The 27,315-nt window shown below is 32.7% G+C and overlaps 1 protein-coding gene across 7 annotated transcripts in view; it reads left to right on the plus strand.

Moving 5' to 3' along the window:
* ERCC8 (ERCC excision repair 8, CSA ubiquitin ligase complex subunit) overlaps positions 1-26,781 on the plus strand; it is a 48,817-nt gene extending 22,036 nt beyond the window's left edge. For all 7 annotated transcript variants that reach the window (XM_081291858.1, XM_081291859.1, XM_081291862.1 and 4 more), the window contains 8 exons: positions 3,657-3,738; positions 5,636-5,704; positions 6,830-6,896; positions 8,434-8,534; positions 9,914-10,038; positions 16,232-16,429; positions 21,417-21,497; positions 26,678-26,781. In XM_081291858.1, coding sequence (XP_081147984.1) covers positions 3,657-3,738; positions 5,636-5,704; positions 6,830-6,896; positions 8,434-8,534; positions 9,914-10,038; positions 16,232-16,429; positions 21,417-21,497; positions 26,678-26,746 — 792 coding nt within the window. In that variant the 3' untranslated portion in view covers positions 26,747-26,781. The remainder of the gene's footprint in view (positions 1-3,656; positions 3,739-5,635; positions 5,705-6,829; positions 6,897-8,433; positions 8,535-9,913; positions 10,039-16,231; positions 16,430-21,416; positions 21,498-26,677) is intronic.
* The last annotated feature ends 534 nt before the right edge of the window (positions 26,782-27,315 follow it).

Here is a 27,315-nt window from a genome sequence, read left to right on the forward strand (position 1 = left end):
ATCACCTGACCATAAGATATGGAGATTTATCTGGATTATCCTGATGGGTCCACTATAATTACAAGGATTTTAAAAAGTAGAATAGGGAGGCAGTGGAAGAGCATTAGAGTATGGAATAGTATGAGAAATATAAAATTGCTGACTTTGAAGATAGATGATGGAACCATAAGCCAAAGTTGAAAAGGGGTTCTCTCTTAGAGTTTCCATAAAGGAAGGCAGCATTGCCAGCACCTTGATTATAGTCCAGTGGGACCCGTATGATACTTCTAGCCTGTAAGCAGATAATAAATTTTGTGTTTGTGCAAGCAACTGAGATTATGGTGATTCCTTACCTCAACAGTAGAAAATTAAAAATGTATACAGATGGCAAATCAGGTTTATAAATTAACTCAGTTCCCTGATTGAATTGAGATAATCTGTACCTCTCCTCCTACCAAAGGTAGATTGAACCTTCTCTAAAGATGTTAGCATTATATAGAGTCTTTCATTTTTCACACATAATTTTTGGCACCCAATCAGAAACTACCAAAAATCAGACAATAGAGACAGACTGACATCTCCAAGTCATGATGCCTTTATCAATAAATTATTGTAAGCATTTTAAAAATAAGTAATACCAGTTCTATACTGAAGCTTGAAGGGGAAAAAGAAAACAACCTCAAGATGATAAAGGAGGGGGGTGGGGGGAAAGAACATTTATTTGCAAACTCATTTTATGAAGTGAGCACATCCTTGATTTCAAAACTTCAGTGGATATCATATGGGAAATTGACTGGTATGGCTTATAAATACACACACAAAAATCCTAAACAGACTGTTAGTAAATATACTCTAGCAACATACAAAATGAATAATATATCACAATTGAATGGTATTTATTTTATTTTAAGAAACAAAGTTGTTTTAGCATCCAAAAACTAATTAATGTAATTTACCATGTTATTAGAATGAATGAAGGTAAAAAATTACATGATCATCTAAAAACATCCAAATATTTTAAAGTCTTAATCAATGAGGAAAAGGGACATCTTTTAATTTGATTTTAAAAAGAGAGAGAAACTTTTTAACAATGTAAGCAAATTTTTTTGTGGTAAAAATTTGAAAACTTTCCTATTGAATTATCATGTTATTGTCTCTGTTCAGCATTGTACTGGAAGTCTTAGCCAGTTAAATAAGGCAAACAAAGGAAATAAAAGGCAAAAGAATCGATAAGGAGACATTGAAACTGTCATTCAAAGAAAATATGATTATGAACATAAAAAATGCAAAAGAATCTATAGCCAAACTATTAGAATTTGTATGGATAAATTTAGCTGAGTTGTTGGATATAAGATCAATTGTTTCTGAATTCCAGGCACAAACAATTATAAAATGAGATGTCAAAACTAATACCATTCACAATTACATAAAAAATCATTATATATCTACTAGTAGATTGAATAGAAATTTACAAGACCACTTCAACTCTACACAGAAAGTTATAAAATATTATTGAGAGACATTAAGACCCAAATAAATGATAAACTATGCTACATTCAAGAATTAGAAAGTTAATAATTGTGAAGATACCAGTGCTACCCAAAGTGATCTTTAGAATCACTCATTCCAATCAGAATCTTGGAAATTGAGTAGCTAATTCTAATGTTTATATGAAAATGCAGAGATAAGGCTTTCTTTTAATGAAATGAAGTTGGAAGAGCTCACGACCAGAACTCAGAATTAATAGGACAAAAAAAGGAACAACAAAGCCTGCAAAAGCAATGAAAGGAATAGCCAGAGAGTAAAATTAACAGCTTATGAGCATATGACACCAGTGAAAGATATATATATATATATATATATATATATATATATATATATATATATATATATATTTCTTTTATTTTACGTGGTGCTGAGGATGGAACCCAGTGGCTCACATATGCTAGGAGAGCGCTCTACCACTGAACCACAACCCTAGCCCAAGAGATTGTTTTAAAGACTGTGGAGTAGTCAGTTGTGTTGAATGTTGCAGAGAAATTAGGTAAAATAAAATAAAGATATTGTGTCTACGTATAACCCATGATATTGGAATAGTAGTGTGAATACAGTAGTGAAACTTCTACCATTGAAAATAAGATTTCAGTGAATTGAGAAATACATAAAAGGTAAGGAATTAAAGATAGCCAAAGTTTAGATGTTGCAGAGGAGGAAAGAAGACTAAGGGGAATGTAAGGTGAAAGGTATTTGGGGTTTTAATTTTTTCTTTTTTTTTTATCTTGGGGAAGTGTGAAAATAAGAGATTTGAACTTTCAGTGCTATTTGGAGTGAGCCAGTAAGGAGAGAATTCATAGCTACCTGGGAGGTAATCTGTAGAGTGAGATTTCTGTCTGCTGAAGAGGGTCTGAACAGAAGTAGGGAAATTAATTTTTGGAATGGAGAGGAATCATTTTTGCATAACAAGAGTGAAAAGGAAAAAGGGTAGGTAGAAGCAGGGTTATTGTTTTGTAGTTTTGTTGGTAAGCCATTCTGATTGAGTGGCTCCTATTTTCTATTTGAATTGAAAAATCAGATCACCTGCAGTGAATGAGTGGGGAGTGAATCAAGTTTGAAATAGCTGCAGAATATTATGATGAATACTACTGAAATAGTGACTAGTAGGACTTACAGTCATGATTAAAAGTCCTGTTGAAATGAATAGTCTTATATAGTGATAACCAGTTTGCTAACTATAAGATATTCTTCATCTTACCAAGGTAGAACAGGGATTGGCCAAGTCTGTGACTTAGCAAGTCTTACTAGTGGCCTCTTTTTATAAATAAAATATTACTGGAACACAAACATTCCCATTAGTTGTCTATAGGTGCTTTACCATAACTATGGCCCAGATAACTATGTGGTCCTCAAAGCCTAAAATTTTTACTGTCTTATCCTTTACAGAAAATGTTTGTCAACCCCTTTATAGGATTACCTTGGATGTAGGTTCAGAAAAGGTTGACATTTGGAATTATTCAGAGGCATCTTGACAAATGGAAAGCTAACAGCAAAGAATGGAAGATACTGGTAGGGTGATGTGTTACACTTTGGAATCCAAGCTGGAAAGGAAAACAAGGGGACAGGATGAGCTGCTGATAAGAGTCCTAGTGTTAATTAAAATGTAAGAGTTAAGGAAAAAATTCAGAGTGATTATTGTCATGGATAACTGAAATAAATGATTTCAGAGGAGGAGAAATTATAGAACAGCATGTCCTGAGGTGGCTAAGGCCATAGAGTACTGAAAGGCAGATGGCTGGCGAGGTCATCCATGTGGATACCGAAAGTCCTTAGAGTGAGTAGAGAGGAAGATGGTGAGCCAGGTAGCTGTCTTTTTTTAATTTCTAGGATTTATTGTATGTTTAAGCTAAATAAATTGCTAATAGTCAATTTAAAAATTGCTTAAATGTGGAAAAAAAGAAAATTTGTTCCTTTGATTTTTGAAAAATTGTTTTTTTAGTTTTAAATGAACACAAGGCCTTTTTTTTTTTTTAATTTATTTGTATATGGTGCTGAGGATTGAACCCAATGCCTCATACATGCAAGACAAGCACTCCACCACTGAGCTACAACCCCATCCCTGTTCCTTAGATTTTATCATTACAACTTATACTTTTTAAATGTCCTTTTTTTTTTTTTATCAGACTGCAGATGTATTTAATTTTGAAGAAACAGTTTATAGTCATCATATGTCTCCAGTTGCGACCAAGCACTGTTTGGTAGCAGGTTTGTATGTATGTTCTTTTGTCTTTTAACATACTTAGTTTTCTCCCTTTTTTATCTACTTAGCTGTGATAGACATTTTAACCCAGATGATGACAGTTCTTTTTTTTTTTTCCCCATTGCACTATTGGGGATTGAACTAGGGGTATAGTACTACTGAGGTATATCCCCAGCCCTTTTTATTTTTATATTTTGAGACAGGGCCTCCCTAAATTGCAGAGGCAGGCCTAAAACTTGCCAGTCTGCCTCAGCTTCCTGAGTTGCTGAAATCATAGGCATGTGTCACAGTTCCCAGCCACACAGTTTTTTTTTTTTTTTAAGTATGTTACTATTTATGTTTGGTTCAATAGATAATGTGAAGTCAAGCACTTGCTAAGGGCCAGATGCAAAGATTAAGAAAGCCTATTTCTGAATGGGCACAGTGTTGTATGACTGTAATCCCAAGAACTAGGGAGGCTAAGGCAGGAGGATCACAAATTCAAGGCCAGCCTTGGCAGCTTAGGAAGACCCTGTCTCAAAATAAAAAGGGCTGGGGTTGCAGCTCAGTGCTAGAATGTTCCTAGGTTCTATCCCCAGTACTACCAAAAAAAAAAAAAAGTCATATTTTTTTGTTCCCTAAAAGATGCTGCGGTTGTGGCTCAGAGGTAGAGTGCTTGCCTAGCATGCATGAGGCACTGGGTTTGATCCTCAGTACCACATAAAAATAAAATAAAGATACTGTGTCCACCTATAACTAAAAAATAAATATTAAAAGAAGTTGCTTTTAAGTCATTAAAGTCTCAAATTATTTTTTTAGTTGTATATGAACATAATGCCTTTATTTATTTATTTTTTTATGGTGCTAAGGATTGAACCCAGTGCCTCATATGTGCAAGGCAAATGCTCTACCACTGAGCTATAGCCCCAGCCCAAAGATTTTTTTTTTTCCTAATTTTTTTGATACTGGAGATTGGGCCCCGTGGTGTTTTACTACTAAGCCACATCTCCAGCCATTTCTATTTTTTTTTTTTTTTTTCAGTTTTGAGACAGGGTCTCACTAAATTGCTAAGGGCCCCACTGGGTTGCTAAGGCTGGTTTCAAACTTGAGATCTTCCTGTCTCACCCTCCCAACTTGCAGGGATTATAGGCATGTGCCACCATGCCCAGCTCAAAAATTTTACATGAACAAAATTTGACAACTTTTTCAATTTGACATTTAAAAACAAGGAAATTAAAATTTTAAATCCATTTATATGAAAGCACGTGCTATACGTTTTCATATGTATAGAAGAAAAACAGGTTTCCTAGTGTTGGATATCTGTTTACTATGATTCAGTTATTTCTATGGAACTACAGAAGTCTCTTCGCCTCTAGACATTCAGATGCTTCATCTATAAAGAAGAGCTAGGCACTAATTTGTCTTTGAGATTCAGTCTCTGTCCACATTTTCTGTGAATCTGTTACAATTCGAAGTATATCGTTAACTTGGAAAAACTAAGCTATTAAAATAAATGATCTGATGTGGGAAATATGGGATAGAATTATACACACACATTTAAATTTCCAGATAAATTTTCTGATTTTGACATTGTACTTTAGTCAACTAAGTGATTTGAGGAATCTGGGTAAAGGGTACACAGGCCTCTTTATAATAGTTTTGCAGCTTCCTGCAAATCTGTAATTAGTTTAAACTTTAAAATGATGCACTAATAGAGTTCTCTTTCTACTAAAGTATAACTATAAAATATTTTTTCTAATTACAAGCATTCGGGATGATTTGAAATGTATATTTGGCATACATTTTTATATCTACGCATGGATACAGTGAAAATGTCATGATTCCTGTTAATGTCGTTGTTTCCTTTTGATGATGATTTATAATAGCATTGTATTAAACCATTTTTTTTGTTTGTTTTTACAGTTGGTACTAGAGGACCCAAAGTAAAACTTTGTGACTTAAAGTCTGGATCCTGTTCTCATATTCTACAGGGTATTTTTTTTTTTCTTAATTTGAAACAACTATTACTTTGAGTAAACCATTCAGTAAAAAGAAACATTACTAACAATGTATTCTTTGTAAGTGACATGAGTGATGTATTTTGTACTAGTTGTTAAAAGTCAACAGTGAAATAAGGATCCTTCTGTGCATTGTTCTTATAAAACTGAACTATTGACAAGTGGCCATAGAGGAAGCTCAAAGGATAGGGAAAATAGGTCTAACTCAAAACCTTATGTTACTTCTACATTTAAAACAATAAACTGCTGATTAAACTTATGTCAGTAATTTGTGTCATTAGCATTGCCTAATATTGTTTCATCTAATGAGTAAACATTGTTCTTAATTAAGTGTATTTTTTCTTCAAAAATATTTTAGAAAAAATTAAACTTCTTTGAAAAAAGTATATTGATTGAAATTTTTTGCTACTTTTTCATCAGTATTAGATTTGAATTCTAAACAATGAAAACATGAAATATAATCCAGAAATGTACATTTTTATTCATCTCTGAGGAAAGGATACTAAATATATCAAGAAAATTTGGTGGGATGTTTAGCATTTTTTATATTATTATGAATTTCTATTGAGGTAAGCTTGGCAGATGAATATGTCAGATTTGAATAATTCATTTAGGTGATAATAGTGAGCTAAAATGTTGAAATCGCCCTGTGAACCTAGAAAAAAATTGTGCTTTCTGGAAAAAAAATTTATACACTTGCTTGCTTACAATCACATTTTTTTTGGTTACAAATTTATGAGCAATTAGGAAATATTTATATTCCTTTGAAATGTTTGTCTTATGTTTTATTGTGTGGCTTTTTATCATAGAACTAAGTAATTAAGCTTGAGTTGTATGAATTGACTGACATAGGCTAACAACTGTATTTTTTTTTTATGAAAGATTCACTTTCTTTGTTCTTTCCAAAGCAAAACCAGTCCTTTTATATTAAATAATATGTAGCATTTAAACATAGATTATTATAAATGTGAAAACTAATAAGAGTATCCATTCACTCCTAATATTTATGATTACTTTCTTCAGAATCAGGCAATTATTGACACTTTATCTTCTGATTTTTGAATATTGTATAAGACTTTTCATATAGTTATGTTTGCAGGTCACAGACAGGAAATCTTGGCAGTTTCCTGGTCACCACGTTATGAGTATATCTTGGCTACTGCAAGGTAAAATGCAACTTATTTGATTTTGGTGTTTATGTTAGTAATTAATAATACGCATTTTAAAAAATATATTTATGTAGGATACACATTTTATTTAGCATATGTACTCATTAATTAGCCCTTAAAAATGAAATGCTTTTTCAGATTTTTAATTCATATCAGTAAAGAAATTTTTCATCGTAATCCTAATCCTAACTAACCATCTTGAGGGTATTTGTCTTTTAGAATAGAGAAAACACAAACTATATAATAATCTAAATCAACTAGCACTACTAATGAAATAGTTGTGTGGTATCATTTTTGCACACAAAAGTATAACACTATATTAATTTAATAGTGGCATTTTTATTCATCTTCTTTAACCTAGAATTATTTCAACTCTAATACAAAACATCTATTTATTCATTGATTCAACTTACCAGCATTTGATGGCTACCTACCATGTGCCAAACATAGTTCTAGTGCCACAGAGGTAACTAAGACTTTCTGGAGCTAAGAATCTAACGAGGGGAAAATAAGTGATCATAGGACATTTGGAAAGATGCTTTAGTACAGGTACATCTTTGGTAGGTGTAATATAGGAAAGGAAAGCAGAAACTTTTGACTGTGAAAGGGTCAAAAGATTTAGTGGGTTGTTTGTTGAAGGGAAGAATATTGAATATTTAATATTATGGGAAGAAAGTACCAGCAGAGAGACATAGGTAGAAATAGAAATGAAGGGATTTGGGCGGGGAGGGAGGGCACATACTAGGGATTGAACTCAGGGGCCCTCTGTCCACTGAGCCACAACCCCATCCCTATTTTATATTTTATATAATAGGGTCTCACTGAATTGCTTACCACCTAGCCTTTGCTGAAGATGGCTTTGAACTCACAATCCTTCTGTTCCAGCCTCTAGGTGTGCCCCTTTCTGACTAGAAGGGATATTTTGAAAGGAAGGGAGAGAGGAAGGGCGGAAGGAAGGAATAGCAGAAAGATCAGTAGAGTAAAGGGAAGGGAAGGCGGGGGAGGGAAGAGAAAGGGCAGTACTGGGGACTGAATTAGAACAAATTATATTCCATGCTTTTATAGTTTTGTCAAAATGAATCCTAGTGTTATATATAACTAAAAAAATGAAAATACATTGTTCTCATTATTCACATTATTCTCAAGTTTTATATAAAAAGGAAAATCACCTAATTTATGCCACATAGATTCTGAAAGTGAAATTAGTTAACTGCTTTATTGTCTAGGTAGTATTTGAATAACAATATTAGAAAAGATGTAGTAACAAACTTGCAAGGACCTTGTAGGGAAGATGCTCCTATAGTTAAAAACAGCATAAAAGCACAATTTTTGTCCTTTCTTTTGCTGTGTTTCTCATCTTCATGCTGCTATTATGTATTGATTATTTGCTAAAAAGACAAAAGAGTAACAATCCAATTGTACAAATACATTCACGTTAATATAAGGAAAACTATGTGTCAGTGCTAGAAATGTGCATGAGGTGTACAATTACTATTCTAGCTGCGTGTATTCAGTAACGTTTATTTCTTTCCAGTGCTGACAGTAGAGTAAAACTATGGGATGTGAGGAGAGCTTCAGGATGTTTGATTAATCTTGATCAGCATAATGGGAAAAAGTCACAAGCTGCTGAATCAGGTAATTAAGATTATAATAATACAGAAATAAGATAATAATAATTTTTATACTAAGGTTTTAAATTGAAGCCAAATAATAAATATATGTTGGTAAATATATGATATATATCATAAACTATGATTTTTTGGGGAAGATATTTACCATGAATCATGTTTTAAATTACTTAAACTAAATTATGGTTGTCCATTGTCTTTCTCAAAAATAAAATAATTTTGGCATTTTCTCTTGCCTCCAAACTTTCAAACAGAAGCTTTTCTAGATTAATTTGCTTTACTGATTTTTACCCCCATTGAGACTAGCTATACAAATTAAATGGCAAGTAGGAAACTACAATAAATTACAGAATCAGTAGTATTTGTGCCATTGTGTCAACATAAAAACTGCAAGTTGTATTAAATGTGAGTCAGCTGCAATCCCTGTGACAATGTATCTCAACTATATTTTTTTCTTTTAATTTTTTTTGTAGTTGTAGTTGGACAGAATGCTTTTATTTATTTTTATGTGGTGCTAAGGCTCAAACCCAGTGCTTCACACATGCTAGACAAGGGCTCTGCCTCTGAGCTACAGGCTTAGCCCTCAACTGTATTTTTATATTAGAATTTAACTCTATATAAAAACTTTCACTCAGAATTAATTCTGGACTGGAAGTATATTAGGATGAAGTACATGAAACATTGTGGTAACAGACTATTAGGAATTGTGCTTTCTCAAACTAATTTTGAAAGTGGTAATAAATTTTGATTTGAAATGATCAGTTATTCTTTCTATGGAACTTTTTTATTCTTATTTTTTGTAGCAGGATTGAGCCCTGAGGCAGCTCTTAACTACTGAATCACATCCAAGTTCCTTTTATTTTTATTTTTTATTTTGAGACAGAATCTCTTTTAGGCCCTTGCTAAGTTTCTGAGGCTGGCTTTGAACTTGCAGTCCTCTTGCCTCAGCTTCCAAGCTGGATTAAAGGTGGGTGCCACCATGCCCAGCTGTTTCCATTAAACTTTTCTTTTTAATGATTTTTAAGAGTCTATGAATGATTTTTTGATTAGAAATGAAAATAATATGTAAGAGGGATGAAAGGTGATTAAAGTTTTAGTGTTAAGCTATGCATTTAGTTGAATTTGAATAGCATAGTTTACTTGCTGAAAATAATTATATTTGGCAAGATCTTTCTCCCTTTGATTTTCCTATATTTTTATCGTTCTGATTCATATGGCCTATCATATTCAAATAATCTGAAGGGTTAGTTAATTTTAAATGTAATCAATTTATATATAGTTTAAGTAACTCAGGTAGTGTTCCTTAATATGTTTAAATAATTTTATCTTTCACATTAAATATATGCCAAATACAGGAAAAGAACCGAACTGTATTTTTCATTGCAGCAAACACTGCTCATAACGGGAAAGTTAATGGCTTATGTTTTACAAGTGATGGGCTTCACCTCCTCACTGTTGGTACAGATAATCGAATGAGGCTCTGGAATAGTTCCAATGGAGAAAACACACTAGTAAGAGATTTTTATATATCTTTTTGGATATAAATTAAAAATGGATCTGTGAGATATACTTTATATTTTTCTATAGATTTACCTCCATTTCTTGAGTTTGAAAAATAGCTGTTTTTTAGACAAATATATTTTCCCACTATGCAAACTCGTAATTTTCAAATCCTGAAAACCCACCTTTACCCAACCGTTGCTATTCTCCCCCTACTTAGAGAATTATTGTTCTGCTGTGACACTGCTCCTAATGGGAGTGTGCTATATTGCTCATGTATGTTGGAGAATAAAAGATTGAGAATTATTGGTAAAAGTAAAAGGTATGAAGTTAAATATTTCTGTTTTATACTATAAATGACTTGTAAATAAAACTCAAAGTGAGTATTATACCAGAATATATAGTACTTTAGTTAATACTAGAAAATAGTGGAATAAATGTGTTTTGTAAGTCCTAGATTCTCATGTAGCAGTTAATTTGTAGTACTTGTTTTTATGTGTTATAGTCTTTATCAGATAAGCCGATGGTTTAATACCTTTCAGAATAAACTATGAAAAGTTTATACTTTCATTGAGTTTATATGCCAGATTTACAGTGCTGATAATAATTAGCATTTAATACATATGCAGGAATATATATTTAACATTGTATCAATATTGTAATGATAGGAACTGTTACAATACCCGTTTACACTTGAGGTAAATGATGCATATAATGGTTATGTAACTTTCCTAGGTTTGCATACCTAGAAAGGAACAGTTTGACTCTAAATTCTACACTTAACATAATCCCTATTATATCTAGACTCCTTAATGCATGTGTGTAGGTATTATTCATAGTCCTTTCTTTACTCATCCTTTCTAGCTAATAATTCTCTTTAAAATACTCTAGGTGTCACTTTGATTATTAATACTAAAACTACTAAAAGATCAAAAGTGTGTCTAGAATATTTCAGGATTTGCTAGTCTTTTTATCCCCCATGCTGGGAATGAAACTCGGGGCCTTATGTATGAAGGGCATGTGCTCTTATCTCTGAGTGCCACCCCCAACTCCTCTCTCCGCTTTATGATTCTCTTCATAGAAACCCAAGCCTTGTGATTTGTAAGTAGGAAAAAAAAAAAGTTAGAATCTTCCATTTATAAGTAGAAAAAAAAAACTTATTTGCCAGGCAGTATTATATAGTAGTGGATAAAACAGAAAAGGCCTATTCTCAGAGAGAAGATGAAAGACATCAATCAATTAGTAGATGGGAGAGATGGATAAACTATTTAAATAGTGTGAGCACCGTAAAGAAAAGCAAAATAAGGAAAGGAGCATAGGAAATATTGGGAAGTTGAAGTTGCTATATTTCATAGGACAACCAGGGTAGGTCTCACTGAGAAGGTGACATTTGACCTAGAGAAAATAACCCATCAGTTACATGGGATAGAGGGCATTCTAGGCAGAGGAACAAGGAAAGTAACAAAGTCTGAGGTGAAATCATGCATGAGAAGCTCAGGGAATAGCTAAGAGGCTCTTTTGTTGCAATGGAGGAAGAATAACAGGAAAAAAAAGGAACAAAAAAGAACAGGATGCCTGAGGAGGAGCCTTTTCAATTCTGCCTTAAATATCACCTTAGAGGCCTGTATAAGAGCATAGGTTTTTCTCTGGGTGAGATGGAAAGCCACTAAAGGCTTTTGATTCAAGTAGTGACAAGATAATTCTAGAAAAGTATCCTAGAAAAGTGTCAGTGTTTAATGTGAATAAATATAAATGTTACTGAATATATTTACATTGTTAATGCAGATGTATTCCATTTTTCTCTCCTTGAAGGTGATATTTATTACTGCAGTTGTTTTGCCAATAAGTACACATCTAGAATAGTGTGTTTGGACTAAGCAATACATTTTTAAATGGACTTGATCAAAGCAGATGATCAGGGCCCAAAAACTCACCTATAGAGGGCATTTAGAGAAACTTGGAACATTGATCTCAGAAAAAGTAACTCTAGGGGGAAACATGCTGCCTTAAAGTTTTTGAAGGGATATCAGAACAAATACCAAGTTTTAGTCCTACTACTTAGTAATTGAGGATGTTAGGCAATTTGTTTGAGACTATTGTCAGGGTTTTAGTGTCCTCATTTTGTAAATTGAGAATATCATCAGCCTAAAAAAGCAATGATAAGGGGAAAACAGAAGTATGCAAAAAAGTAGTATCTACCTGCCAAATAAAGGCATATATCATAAATATTAACTATTTTTATTGTGTGTTTTTGCCTTATTAGTAGTACCCTTTTTAGTTTAGAGAAAGTGTAAATACACACTTCCAATGTATATATAATTATAAATTATATTAAAATGCTAGTATGTCTATATATTAAACTTGATAAAACTTAATTTCTTATTTTTTGGATAAAAGTGAAGTAGAAATAGAAATTTTTCACACCTTAATGGATCATATTGCACTCTCCCTGAGATTTGTGAACTGCACTCTGGAGACCATTGCCATAGAATTTAGAACAAGTATTGCAGGGAAAGTTCACAGGGAAGCAGCTTTTGCCAAAACAAGAGAAAAAATTCCAAGTAGACCTTCTGATATTTCTCTTGCTTTAGTTACTAGCATTATCATTCATCTTGTGATTGATAACACCAGGAAACTAGAAACCCATCTAATATTCTTCCCTGTCAGTGGATCAGCTATTAAATCAAACACAAATTTTACTCCTCCTTTTATATATATATATATATATTTTTTTTTTTTTTTTCCCATATCTGTCTCTCTTTCCAGTCTCACTACTGGGCTAGTCTTTCTAATTACTCTAATGTCCTTCTAACTATTCCTAAATTCATCTCCCAGTGGAAGTCTGTCTTTGAAACCTCTGTTTTCAGATTATTAAAACTGAATGACTTTACCTTTTGTGTACAAGGCCTTCATAAGCTGTGCCTTCTAGCTCAATAGCTTCACTCTCCCGTTTTTCCTGGTCTTTAGCCATACTGAATCACTTTAAATATACCATACTCTTTCACCCTTACATTCTGCTGTAGGGACTGCTGCCTTTGCTTTAGAATACCCCTTCTCCTTCCTGTTCTAGCTGCTCCTCAGCTTTTAAGATTCATCTTTTTTTAAAAAAAAATATTTACTTTTTAGTTTTAGGTGAACACAATATTTTGTTTTGTTTCTATGTGGTGCTGAGAATCGAACCCAGTGCCTCACGCATGCTAGGCAAGCGTGTTACCACTTAAGCCACATCCCCAGCCCAAGAGATTCATCTCTTTAACTCTCCTATTCGAGCTTAATGCCCCCAAAATTACCTTATGCTCACTTGTATTACAGTGTACTATGATCATCACTTCATGGAATCAAAGAAAAATAATGCACAGGGCACAGTTGTTTTTGATTGGTGTAGTCTAGATCGAGCTTCTGATTCTATCATTTTCTAGCCAAGAGATCTTGATCATATTACTTAGCCTTTCTAAGAATTTTCTTTTTGTATAATAATGCCACCCATCTTGTAGCATTGTTTTGAAAACTGTGTGAAATAATACATGTAAAACACTTAGCACATTATCTGGTACAGCAGATATTGACATTGAGTAAATGCTATCTGTGATTATTATTAATTATGCTGATAGTTATTTGACAATAAAATGAGCTGCCTTGTGATAGAATCTACATTGCTTTAGGTTTTCCCTTATTAAATAGATGGATCTCTTTCTTGGTGCAACAAAAGGGATTCATATTTTCTATGCCAAATCTACGAAATCTATCAAAATCTTTTCAATTCTGCCTTAAATATCACCTTTAAGACATCATAGCCCAAAGTAGCCTTCTTTGATACTTTCATATTATAACATGCCATTTACCACACATTACTTTTATGGTTAGCATTTATATTATTGAGGATCTTAGATAATTACCTAGCCCGATATATTACACATAGTAAACACTTAATAAATGGTTAATCCTTCCCTTCCTTACTCTGTAATTTGAACTTCATTCTATAGACATTGAAAAGATAGTGATAGTTTTTGAGTTCATAGATGATTTGATCACAGCAGTGATTTAGAAGGATTAATGTGATGTTAAAGTGAAGGATAAGTTGGAGTAGGAAGGCCTAAAGACAAAGACAAAATTTAATAAGCTAGTTCTATATTCATAACTTATTCAACAAGTTTCAATTAAAATTTGGGAAGAAATGTGGTATAATTGAAAGAGTATAGGTTTTGTAACTAGGTATTCTCATAAATAAATAAAGCCATTGTAGTCTAACAGTTGATAATTTTTCCAGTGTTCACTAGTTGAGAAGTAGTGTTTTTAAAATCTTGTCTCCATATCATTCTACAAGTTTTTGCACATGGTTGCCCAACAATGTGAATATGCAAGTGAGAGAATGTTATACTTTTAAACATTTATAGGAGTTAATAAGTCCAGGCACTTACTGACTACTTTTATGCCTCAGGTACTCTCATATGCATTATTTCACTTGCTCTTTCATAATAACTCTGTGGTAAATTGTGTTATTTCCACTTGACCGATTAGAAGAATAAAACTCAAAGGCTAAATCATTACTGATAAGGGATCAAAAAAATGATGGACTTTAAAGCTCAAGTCTGCTGAATATAAGTTTAATGTTTAACCCAGTTATAAAACTGCTGCCTTGGGGTATCTAAATGCATATGCTCACTTCCGTTAGATGTTATTCTAAAGGGACAATAAGCTGTTAGATCCACAGCTTATCAGCATGTATCCATTTGAGCCTCAGTATTTCTGTTTTTATGTACACACATATTCACACAGACAAGCACGTACATGCGCACACATGCACAACACACACGCATACACACTTCTACCCAAACTTTAGAGAAAGAGAAAAGAGTAAATTACCATTTAAATTTCCTATTACCCATGACAAAGAACGGAGATTTTGATGATCTGCATACTCATAATTCCCAAATGATTAGATATTGGTTTTAATTATCAGCAGAAAGTGAACCTGTCAGACTTCTTTAGCCGAAGGCATCTCAGGCACCTGGGGAATTTGTTAAAATGAAAATTCTTCTTCAGTAAGGTTGGGATGGGGCCTGGAAGACTGTAAGTCTAACTGTAACTGCTCAGGTGATTCTTGTGCCACTGAGCTTGCAGACTACCCCTTTTGAGTACAAGAACAGAATTTAAATTTTTATCGCAAATACATATTGGTTGTACAAAGCTGAAATTATAATTATACATACTATTTTGTTCTGTGGTTTTATGTATTTAGCCTTTACCCTTATTTCCAATATAGTTTTCATAATTATGATTTACATAAGCTGTAGAGTTAATATTATATTAGTAATATACATCATTCTCAATTATTTCACCATTCTAGATAATGCTGCATTCAATTCCCTTGGCCATATTATTTTTTGCTTTTTAATTGTTTCCTTAAGATAAATTCCCAGGAGAGATTACTAGGTCAAGGAGTAAACATATCTTTGTTGTTTAATAGGTAGTTTTGCAAGATGGGAAAAGTTTTAAAGATGGACTTTGGGGATGGTTGCCCAACAATGTGAATATATTTAATGCCATTAACTGTATGCTTAAAATGATTGAGATAGCAAATTCTTTATTTTTGTTTGACCACAATTTAAGTTCTTTTAAAATGAAAACAGTAGAAGGTTATATATAACCCATCCCTCCCAAAAAACAAAGAATATCTTTGTATTTTGTTGCATAATAAACCCTTGACTTTTTAAAAGGAAAACCAAATTATAATGTTATCAGTATGTTTACCTCATTTGTGCCAGTATTGTGTGTCTGTTTCTTAAAATTTTTGCTAAACCAGGGTCTGAGGATGTAGCTCAGTGGTAGAGAACTTAGCTAGCATGCACAAGGTCCTGGGTTCAGTCCCCAGCACCACAAAAAGAAAAAACAAATTGCCAAATAGTGTAATTCTTCAAGTTTGCCTTAATTTGCCTTTTTATTTTTGTCAAGACTAAAATGTGAACATTTGCCCTTATGGATTTTTTTCACTATTTATAGTCCTCTTATGTGAAATATACATTCATGTCATTGGCCCTCATTTCTCTTAGAATATTAAGCATTTTTATATTTAAGAGCTCTTTCTATACAGTGTTATAATGTTATGTCATAGTATTTGGAGAAAGTATTTCTCCCAGTCTTCATTGTCCTTATTAATTTAGATTTAAGAAATAATTAACTTTATGATTTTAATCCATCCTGCAGGTGAATTATGGAAAAGTTTGTAACGACAGCAGAAAAGGATTGAAATTCACTGTCTCCTGCGGCTGCAGTTCAGAATTTGTTTTTGTGCCATATGGTAGCACCATTGCTGTTTATACAGTTTACTCAGGAGAACAGATAACTATGCTTAAGGGACATTATAAAAATGTTGACTGCTGTGTATTTCAATCTAATTTCCAGGTAAGAATGATACTTAAGGGAATTTAAGATGTTCAAGTGGCTAGCTTGCTAGATTAGTAGCATATAAAAGTTACATTGTGATTTCATTCTGAAGGTTTGTATTTATAATCCACATTTGAGCTAAGATTTATTTAATAGAAAATAATGCAGCCTAGATTTTTAGGTGGCGTAAAATATATGTATAAATCAATATAATACTATGCAATTAATTGGGACAAATTGTCTTTCTTTTGCATATGGGCTCCATTTAGCTATTGAAAATTTCTGATGAAATAAAATATTTTCTTTCAATCTTTTGTGTAAAATAAATGAATAAGTATAGGTATTTAACTTAAATTGTAGTGTATCTTGGTTTATGTACGTGTGGGTATGTCTGAAATTTTATTTCTTCCTTATTTTCTACCAATGGCTAATAACAGCCTGCCTTTAAGTTAGCTGGGGTTGTGGCTGAGCAGTGGGTAGAGTGCTTGCCTAGCACGTGCGAGGCCCTGGGTTCGATCCTCAGCACCACATAAAAATAAATAGAATAAAAGGTGTTGTGTACAACTACAACTAAAAAATAAAATATTAAGTAAATAAATAAGCAAAATAAAGATCCATTGACAATAAAGAAAAATAAAAAACACTATATCAGGAAGCTCCCCACTTTTTATTCCAAATCACCTACTATTATGCTGAAAATGAAAATAATTATAAATCTTAAAAACAAAGAGGGTAGTACTTTTGCATCCATTTAGCAGCAGAATTCCTTTTGGCAAATTAAATATGTAAAACTTACTATCTGGAAAAAGTTATATTAATTCTACCATAAACATACAAATCTGACAAGATAAACTTAACATTAAAATGAATAATTATAGCAATGGATTATAACCTATTGGCAAAAATGGAAATCTCTGAAGTTATACTGATATCAACAAGTAGATTAGGTTGAAAATTTGGTAAGGAAAGGGATATTTACATAGCCTAAGTGCTAGCCTACAAAATATTATGTACAAAGGTAAAATGTAATTTTACTTTGAAGAAGCCTGGAATATTTTTCCTTAATCAAATGATCAAAGTTAACATTCTAATTATGAGTCATCACATCTGTGAAATTCCTGGCAAACTTGCATCATTCAGTTTTAACCATGAGGAAACATTAACACAATCCAAATTTGAAGGACATTCTACTAAGTAACTAGTTTGTGTTTTCAAAATTGTCTAGGTCAGGAAAGCCAAAGAAATCAAAGAACTATTCCAGATTGAAAACTTGAGACCAAGTGCAGCACTTGATTTTTAACTGGATCCTTTTACTAAAAAGGACATTATTAATACAAATGGTAACACTTAAATGGGACTTAAGAATTAGATGCTAGTAAAATAGCAATGTTGATTTTCTGATTTTATGGGTTACATTGTAACTATATATAAACGTCCTTTTTCACGGAAAATATATACTAAATTATTCAAAGTCAACAGAAACTTATGTTAACAATTTACTTTCTTATGGTTTTGGAAAAAAATTACATGTCCTGAACTTGTAACATAATTTTTGATATTTTTGAATCAAATTTCCCAAATGAATCTTTACATTTATCCTAAAAACCTCAGGGCTCAATTCTGATCTCTCCATCCAAGTGCTCTTTATTAACCATTCATAAGTGCTGTCTTTTCCAAGCTGGTTTTTTTTTTTTTTTTTTTTTTTGGAACATATATGGGGTATCTTTTTTTTTATTTATTCTTTTTAGTTATACATGACAGTTGAATGTATTTTGACATACTATACACGCATGGTATATAACTTTTCATTCTGTGGTTGTACATGATGTGGAATGACCATGTATTCATATATGAACGTAGGAAAATTGTGTCCAGTTTATTCTTCTGTCTTTCCTATCCCATTCCCTCTCTTTCCTTCATTCCCCTTTGTCTGATCCAATGAACTTCTATTTTCCCCTGCCCCTTATTGTGTGTTAGCATCTACGTATCAGAGAGAATGTTTGGCCTTTGGTTTTTTTGGGTTTGGCTTATTTCATTTAGCATCATAGTCTCCAGATCCATCTTTACTGGCAATTGCCATAATTTCATTCTTCTTTATGGCTGAGTAATATTTCACTTTGAAAATATATATAAACCACATTTGGAGGGCACCTACGTTGGTTCCATAGCTTAGCTAATATGAATTGAGCTACTGTAAACATTGATGTGGCTGCATCACTATAGCATGCTGATTTTTATCTATTTATTTTAGTTGTAAATGTACACAATGTACCTTTATTTATTTATTTTTATGTGGTGCTGAGGATCGAACCCAGTGCCTCACACATGCTAGGCAAGCACTTTACCACTGAGCCACAACCCCAGCCCTGTAGTATGCTGATTTTAAGTCCTTTGTGGGATTTCTTTTATGTCTCAGTCTGCCATTTTATTTAGGAAATTTGATATTGTTTAACTGATTTGATATTTTATATGTCTACATTTCTCATTAAAAAACTTCATATTATTTTTTTTCTTTACTCAAAATCTTCTCTTAAACAATACCAATTATACCATGCTTCAAATGTTTTTAAGATGTGGAATAATAAATAATTGCATTCTAAAGCAAGGGAAAATGCCTATTGTTAGGATTATTTATTCCGATCTACAGAAACACAGTTGTGAGGGGAGAAAAATGCCATTTAGTCATTAAGAGTTTTGTAACCACCTACATTTTGTTGCTTTTTTAGCCATTTTTTTAAGCCCATTCTCCTTTGCACAGTAATTTTTATTATTATTGACCTACTGTTTTATATCCTGGTTTTTCCCCTTTACATTTTGAGTATTTGGTTTAAATCCTTTTCTTTTCTCTTGATGAATATTTTCCAATGTCATTAAATGTTCTTTGACAACAAATAATATTTTCTCATATAAATGCAATGTTAATTTACTAATAATCATTCTTCTGTTCCTTCATAAATATTTCTATTTTTGTTATAAGTTTTATTTGGATGATAGCCTTAAATTTTTTTTATTATTTTTTTGAGGTTTTTTTTTTTATTGGTTGTTCAAAACATTACAAAGCTCTTGACATATCGTATTTCATACATTAGATTCAAGTGGGTTATGAACTCCCATTTTTACCCCAAATACAGATTGCAGAATCACATCGGTTACACATCCACATTTTTACATAATGCCATATTAGTAACTGTTGTATTCTGCTACCTTTCCTATCCTCTACTACCCCCCTTCTTTCCCCTCCCATCTTCTCTCTCTACCCCATCTACTGTAATTCATTTCTCTCCTTGTTTTTTTTTTTTTTTTTCCCATTCCCCACACAACCTCTTATATGTAATTTTGTATGACAGTGAGGGTCTCCTTCCATTTCCATGCAATTTCCCTTTTCTCTCCCTTTCCCTCCCACCTCATGTCTCTGTTTAATGTTAATCTTTTCCTCCTGCTCTTCCTCCCTGCTCTGTTCTTAGTTGCTCTCATTATATCAAAGAAGACATTTGACATTTGTTTTTTAGGGATTGGCTAGCTTCACTGAGCATAATCTGCTCTAGTGCCATCCATTTCCCTGCAAATTCCATGATTTTGTCATTTTTAGTGCTGCGTAATACTTCATTGTGTATAAATGCCACTTTTTTTATCTATTCATCTATTGAAGGGCATCTAGGTTGGTTCCACAGTCTAGCTATTGTGAATTGTGCTGCTATGAGCATCGATGTGGCAGTATCCCTGTAGTATGCTCTTTTAAGGTCTTCAGGGAATAGTCCGAGAAGGGCAATGGCAGGGTCAAATGGTGGTTCCATTCCCAGCTTTCCCAGGAATCTCCATACTGCTTTCCAAATTGGCCGCACCAATTTGCAGTCCCACCAGCAATGTACAAGAGTACCCTTTTCCCCACATCCTCGCCAGGACTTGTTGTTTGACTTCATAATTGGATGATAGCCTTAAATTTTATTTGTGACTCTGGCATAACCTCAGAAATGCACACAAAAGCTTGGGCTATATACTGAGAATCCATTCTCTCAATTACTGTACCAGTTTTCTGTATAGAAAGTATTTATTTCACTACCCCATTGGAATGTTTTCAGTAATAGCCAATGCAACATTTCTTCAGTTTTGTTAGGGAAGGGAGTGATCATTGTTCAGACAAGAGCTAATAACTTGTCCATAAAGACATTAACATAGACTATACATTAAGCCAAGCTTCCTTTTATGAAGTAATCATCTCAACAGGCAAGGTATGGGTCTTTAAGCTGTTGTGTTGAATGGCAGGCAACCAGACAGAAAGAAGCTACACAAAACTTTTTTGTAAACTCTTGGTCTGTTTTAGTAGAAATTCTTATGGTTTCTTCATTGAAATCGTTATTAAAATGCAGTTATTATTGAGAATTTGGTTAAGTGATAGAACACTTGCCTAGCATATACAAGGCCCTGGGTTCACTCCCCAGTACTGGAAAAAACAAACAGAACAACAACAACAAGAACAACAACAAAACACCTGCTTTTGACAGAGAAAGACAAGCCCTTTATTCTATTTTTTCTTTCTCTGTTATGAAATATATGGATACTATGATTAATAAAACTGCTAAGACATTGAATGTACTTGTAAAATTTTCACCCCATTAATAAGCTCAAACAAAACTTGATAGTATTTTTTTCTTTTTTTTTTTTTCTCAAATTAGGAGTTTATTTTTTTTTTCTTTTTTCAAAAAAATTTTTTGGAGATAGTATACCTTTATTTTATTTATTTATTTTTATATAGTGCTGAGGATCAAACCCAGTGCCTCACACACGCTAGGCATGTGCTCTGTCCCTGTGCCAAAACTCCAGCCCCGATAGTATTTTAAATACAAAACAAGACTTTACTGCATCTTAAAAAGAAAAAGAAAAAAACGGGCATCAGCATAGTCTAAGACATAGAAATAGAAATGATCTGATTAGTTTAAGAATTAATCATTTTAAAAACTGATATCGTTAATTTCAAATTGGTACATCTTTGCTTTCTTTGCTGTAGGAACTTTATAGTGGTAGCAGAGACTGCAATATTCTTGCTTGGGTACCATCCTTATATGAACCAGTTCCTGATGATGATGAGGTAAATATTATTTGTACAAATGGTATATAGTTATTCCTAAATCATAAGAAATAAAGTTTTATTAGTTTATACAAGAGAGCTTTTTTAAAGTATTTCTTGCTGTTTTCTGATTATAAAAATAACTTGATATAACACATTTGAAAAATTTAGGAAAAAAATATCATAAGAAGAATATTAAATTTCTCAGGTTGGATTAAATCATAGTATTTTTTTATTTACTGCATTCTTGGTTTTTTCCTATGCATATATTTCTTTCTTCTTATTTTTAGCCAAGGACCCCAAGCTTTCCAGGCAACTAACTGTTCTACCACTGAGATACCCTCCTAGACACTGCTTTTTTTTTTTTTTAAACACAGTTAATATCATTATTGGACATATAACTTGGTATCTATTTTAAACTGTATCTTTAATGATATAGTGTTGCATCATCTGTATACCACAAATTTAAATATTTATATCTATTGTTTATAAACAGCATCAAGGTAAATATCTATTCACAAATTTTTTATTCTTCTTTTCTTCCTTCCTTATATTGGGGGTTGAACCTAGGGGTACTTTACCACTGAGCAACATCCCCAGCCCTTTCATCCTTTTATTTTCATTTTGAGATAGGTCCCACTAAGTTGCCCAGACTTGCCTCAAACTTGCAATTGTCCTCTGTCAGCCTCTACTACAGATATTTATGATTATTTCTTAGGCTAACATTCCTGGAACTTCTTGAGTTACCATGTATGACATAATTAAGTCTCAATTTCATGCTGCTAGATTTTACCAATTTACACTTCTAATATTTTATAATCTAACTGTACCTATCTTAGAGTGTAAATTAGAATAAATAGGACAGCATGAATAAAGAGCCTTAAAAGTGTAATGGGTAAACAAAGATGAGTAAGACATGATCCCTACCCTTTAGTAGCTTCTTTTTTCAAAATTATTATTATTTTTACTGTATGTCAAGCTGTAGCAAAATAAAAGTTGTCTAAAGATGCTTTCTCTTTCTTCAAGGATTATTCTAATCAGTACTATTAATAATTTCCATTTATATTAATTTCTAGGATATAAAAAGTTTGGTGTCTAGGGGCTGGGGTTGTGGCTCAGTAGTAGACCACTTGTCTAGCACGTGTGAGGCCCTGGGTTCGATCCTCAGCACCACATAAAAACAAATTAAAATAAAGGTATTGACAACTAAAAAATAAATATTTTTTTAAAAGTTTGGTGTCTAAAAGAATGCTTATATAATTTTTTAAACTGGCAGTACAAATACATTTAGAAATACGTTAAGGTAATCTTAACCCAAATGATAGTAAAAACAAAGTATCTTAAATAGAGGTGGAAGGAAGTTATTGATAAAACCATTGATATTCTAAAAACATTTTTCATATGTTTAGTTCCTTTATGAATATAGGACTATGTCAAAAGCCACATGAAATAAAAATTTAACAGGGATAGTTAATAGCATCTAGCTAACAGCTGTTGACAAAATATATTTCATGCCTAAATTTGTAGTTGCTATGGTTTACTGTGGCATAAAGCCTCTGAACTGTGAATTGTTTTCTTTTGGCCTAATCCAAATGAAAGGGAGAAAAAAATACATATTGATAAATCTTTGAGCATCTGGCCAAATGCCATATGAATGTTTCCAGAATTCATCACATGTCTAATTTGGTTCATTGTGGCTTGATTGATTTTAGCAACAACTGTTTTTGATGGCTGAATATTCTGTAGAAAGCTTAATATGGTCAAAAAATTTAGTTAGCCATTTATTTTTTATTATTAAGTGTTGTATCTGCTCTGTGGGAATTACAGTACACATTAAATCAAAATTATAACACTATAAGCCATGTTAGGAAGTATATAATCACCAAATCAAAATAATAAAAATAAATTTAAAGAAAATCTATTATGACATATAAATAAAAGAATATTAAAGTAAATCTAAATTGCTTATTATAAAGATAATTTGTAACTTTGATGGCTTCTTCATTTCCTTGTTTTGTAGTTATACTGACAATTTAAGCTCATCTAAAAGACTTGCTTTTATGTATCAAAATTAAGCAAAACAATTAGAAGAACACTGAAAACAAGCTGAGCTTTATATTCAAGTCTTAGAGCTGTACAGCCTTATATGTTTTTGGCGAGGGTGGGGTGGGGTGGGGATCCAGGGTTTGAACTTAGGGGCACTCATTTAGAGATAGGGTCTTAATGAGTTGCTTAGCAACTTGTTTTGCTGAGGCTGGCTTTAGACTCCTGATCCTCCTGCCTCAGCCTCCCAAGCCGCTGAGATTACAGGCGTATGCTGCTGTGTCTGGCTAAGCCTTATCTTTTAAAATATCTATTTATATGCTTTCACTTTAGAATAGCAGTCATTCTCATATTAGTATAAAGTAGTATGTGCTAAGGTTATTTCCATAAAAATTTAGTTTGAAAGATTCCTGTGAATGTAGATAGAATATGAATATGACCATGATGCAAATTCCAGTAGAAAAGTTCGTCTACACAAGAACCTTTTTCTTACCATTTAACTCATATTCAAAAGTGTTTTCATCTTGACTATCAAATAAATGAGTATTGTAGATTCACAGGGGAGCAGTGTAGAATAATACAAAACAATTCACACCGATACATATGCACATATGTACTAGGTTTTTAGTTTTAGGTAAACCTGGGTTTGAATTCCAGTTTTGCCATTTGTTTCCGAGTTCTGCCAGTGTATTATGGGACAAGTTTATGACATTTTTTTAAAAAAATTTAGCTGTACATAACACAACACCTTCATTTTATGTAGGTATGTGGTGCTGAGGATCTGACCCAGTGCCTCACACATGCAATGCAAGCGCTCTTACCACTGAGCCACAACCCCAGCCCCAAGTTTATGACATTTTCAAATATCAGAATTGCCAAAGTTGTTCTTAGGTTTCCTTTCAAATTTTATACTTCTGATGAGATTTTATTTCTTCATTAACCAAAATATAATCCCTTGGGTTACTTCTCCCAATATCCAAAATAGAGGAGGACTTTAATTCTACTTAAAGAAACTGAAGGGTATTGAATGATAGGGTCAGTCAGGTTTTATGGTCTTCAAGCATAATTTTTGTTACTTAATTGTCAGGCTGTTTTATTAAATCCTGAGGAATCTGCTCCTCTCCCACTTCCTACTTGGTTATGGTCAAGTTAAGCTTATCTGAACTCCTAATCACTTTTTCCTTCTGGAGATTCATAGGACAGGTACAGCTTAAATCTGACTTCTCATCAAGACTCCTACTTTAGTTTGACAGTCACATAATATATAACTGTTTCACATCTATCTTATGTAGATACATAATACTTACTGACACAGAAAACCCTGAAATTTTCCAGTAATTATCACTCAGAAATTTGAAAGTATCAAGATATAATCCTGACAAATGTTTATTTTGGTCTCATTTCTCCTTTCCATTATTTGGACTCTAGAGTAGATGCCCCTTCTTCATTCCCATAGCACTAACAACTCTGACAAGTACATCAACCAACCTGGTGAGATAGAGATGACTATGTTCAAGCATAGATTGGATGTCCACTAGGAGGAGATGTTGTAGAGAAAACTGAAGAAATTGAAGGTGGTTACACATAAAGTTGTAGTAAAATAAAATATGTAATAAAACATGTAATAAAAATGTGGGTGGATTTAATATACATATTACTCTTTGGGAATCTCAAATGGTAATGTGTACTAAGTCCATCTACATTTTTATTGGAGCTTTTAACTGCAAGTATGACATCTTATTTGTGATTGTTTTAGTAATAAAATGTATTTCTAGTGTTCTTTTGTTTACCATAGCAAAATAGGGTTAGCAATGCAGTCTGATTGCTGTAACAACTAAAAAAGAATAGCTAAGTTAATATATTGCTTTCCAGCCATCCTGGAAATTTACTTGGACTATTGGCTTTTTCTATTCTTTTCATTATAAGATTCTAAGTCGTCTTGTTTGCCAAACATAAGTTGTTAAATTAACAGTACTCTTGGCACTAATGTGTTATTGGAATTTGGATCTGAACAAACCATAGCAAATGTAAAAGCTGCAGAATAAGCAGCAGATCTGATTCATATGTCAAGAAACTTAAAAAAAAAAAACAAACTTAAAAGTCTTCTAGTTATTTGCTAGATAATAAGAAGGTAGCCACACTAGTTTCCCAAAGGAATTGATTTGAAAATTCACAGATAATTAAAATTTCTCAAGATGCTGATTATCTTTATTAGGTATGGCACTAAACTTATGAGAATACTGTAATGTTTTCTTGTTATTTTAAGTAAAGACTTTTCAAATGCTTGTTACTCTTTAGAGAAATCTTCCAGGAAATCCTATGTGATAATTACAGACATATTACCATTTTTGATGAATATTGCATGTGCTTCTAACCATATACAAATAAACAAACCTCACCATTTAATAACCTTTGGACTAAAAATGGTATTATTCAGCTTGATGAACAGCTTATTCCTCATATGTGGATGTTTGTTTATTTATGAATGTCAAGCCCATCCAAACAGTAAAAAGTTGGCAGTATTAATATATATTAATGTCAAGTTAAACTGTAGACCTGGAGTCCAGTCTTCACCCAATGGAAGTCAATGTTCAACTTTCTGCAGATAATTCTTAAGAGTTGCAGAAATACCTTGAATAATAGTATCATTATAATATATATATGTATATATTATAATGCATATATATATATGTATATATTATAATGCATATATATATATATATGTATTTGGAGGTAATCACTTTCAGAGAAATTCAGATTATTTGGATAATGTCCCATATATCTGTTTTTTAGGGGGTGAGTACTGGGGATTGAACTCAGGGGCACTCAACCACTGGACCACATCCTCAGCCCTATTTTGTATTTTATTTAGAGACAGGGCCTCACTTTTACTGAGGATGGCTTTGAACAAGTGATCCTTCTGCCTCAGCTTTCCGAGTTGCTGGAATTACAGGCATGAAGCACCACACCTGGCTGATATATCTGTTTTAAATTGAGTTGCATTATCTTATTGTATTGGGGGGCATTTCATATGTTACTTTTGTTTTGAAATTAGCAATTATACAGTTTCTTTCAAAATAATCTAATTGCTGTTCATCTGAGCCTAAAATTATGCAGTGGAAAAAACAATATCTTCCTCTTTCTTTTTCTTTGTTTAGACTACAACCAAATCGCAGTTAAATCCAGCTTTTGAAGATGCCTGGAGCAGCAGTGATGAGGAAGGATGAATATCAACCTTTTTGTCTCTACTGATGATAGTTTTTCCTCATTTTTTAAAATGAGTTTACTATTTGTATAAAGTCCCGAAACAGTCTTCCATACCCGTTTATTTAATCAGAATTTGGCTATTTAATCTCAGTTGCTGTGGCCAGGAGCAGCCACTGTTGCTACAATACAATAGCAGAAGTTGTATCTCAGGTGAGATTGTAACAGATTGTCAAACCTGTGTAAAATTTTTTCTTATTGATATATTCATATTTTGCTATGATTTTATTTAACTGTGGATCATCTAGCTTTATGTTAAACAGTTTTGGACTTATTATCTCCTGCCATCCAAACAGTACATCACAGTAGGCTTTTAACTGGTGACATCTCATGTTTGCTTGAAGTCAGAAGCAGCTTGTACGCTCAAGCTTAAACTCCTTTCTATGAAACTAGCTAAGATTTACCATGTCCTGCCTCATTCATCCAAGCAAAAAATGTCCCAGGAGGGAATCTGGCTTAAACATAAAATGTTATCATAAAATTTCTATTTTATTCTCCCTTCTTCCTGTGTCAACCCACAAATGATTATTAT

The sequence above is a fragment of the Spermophilus citellus genome, assembly GCF_964194105.1.
Source record: "Spermophilus citellus genome assembly, chromosome: 1".
Taxonomy (NCBI): Eukaryota; Metazoa; Chordata; class Mammalia; order Rodentia; family Sciuridae; genus Spermophilus; species Spermophilus citellus.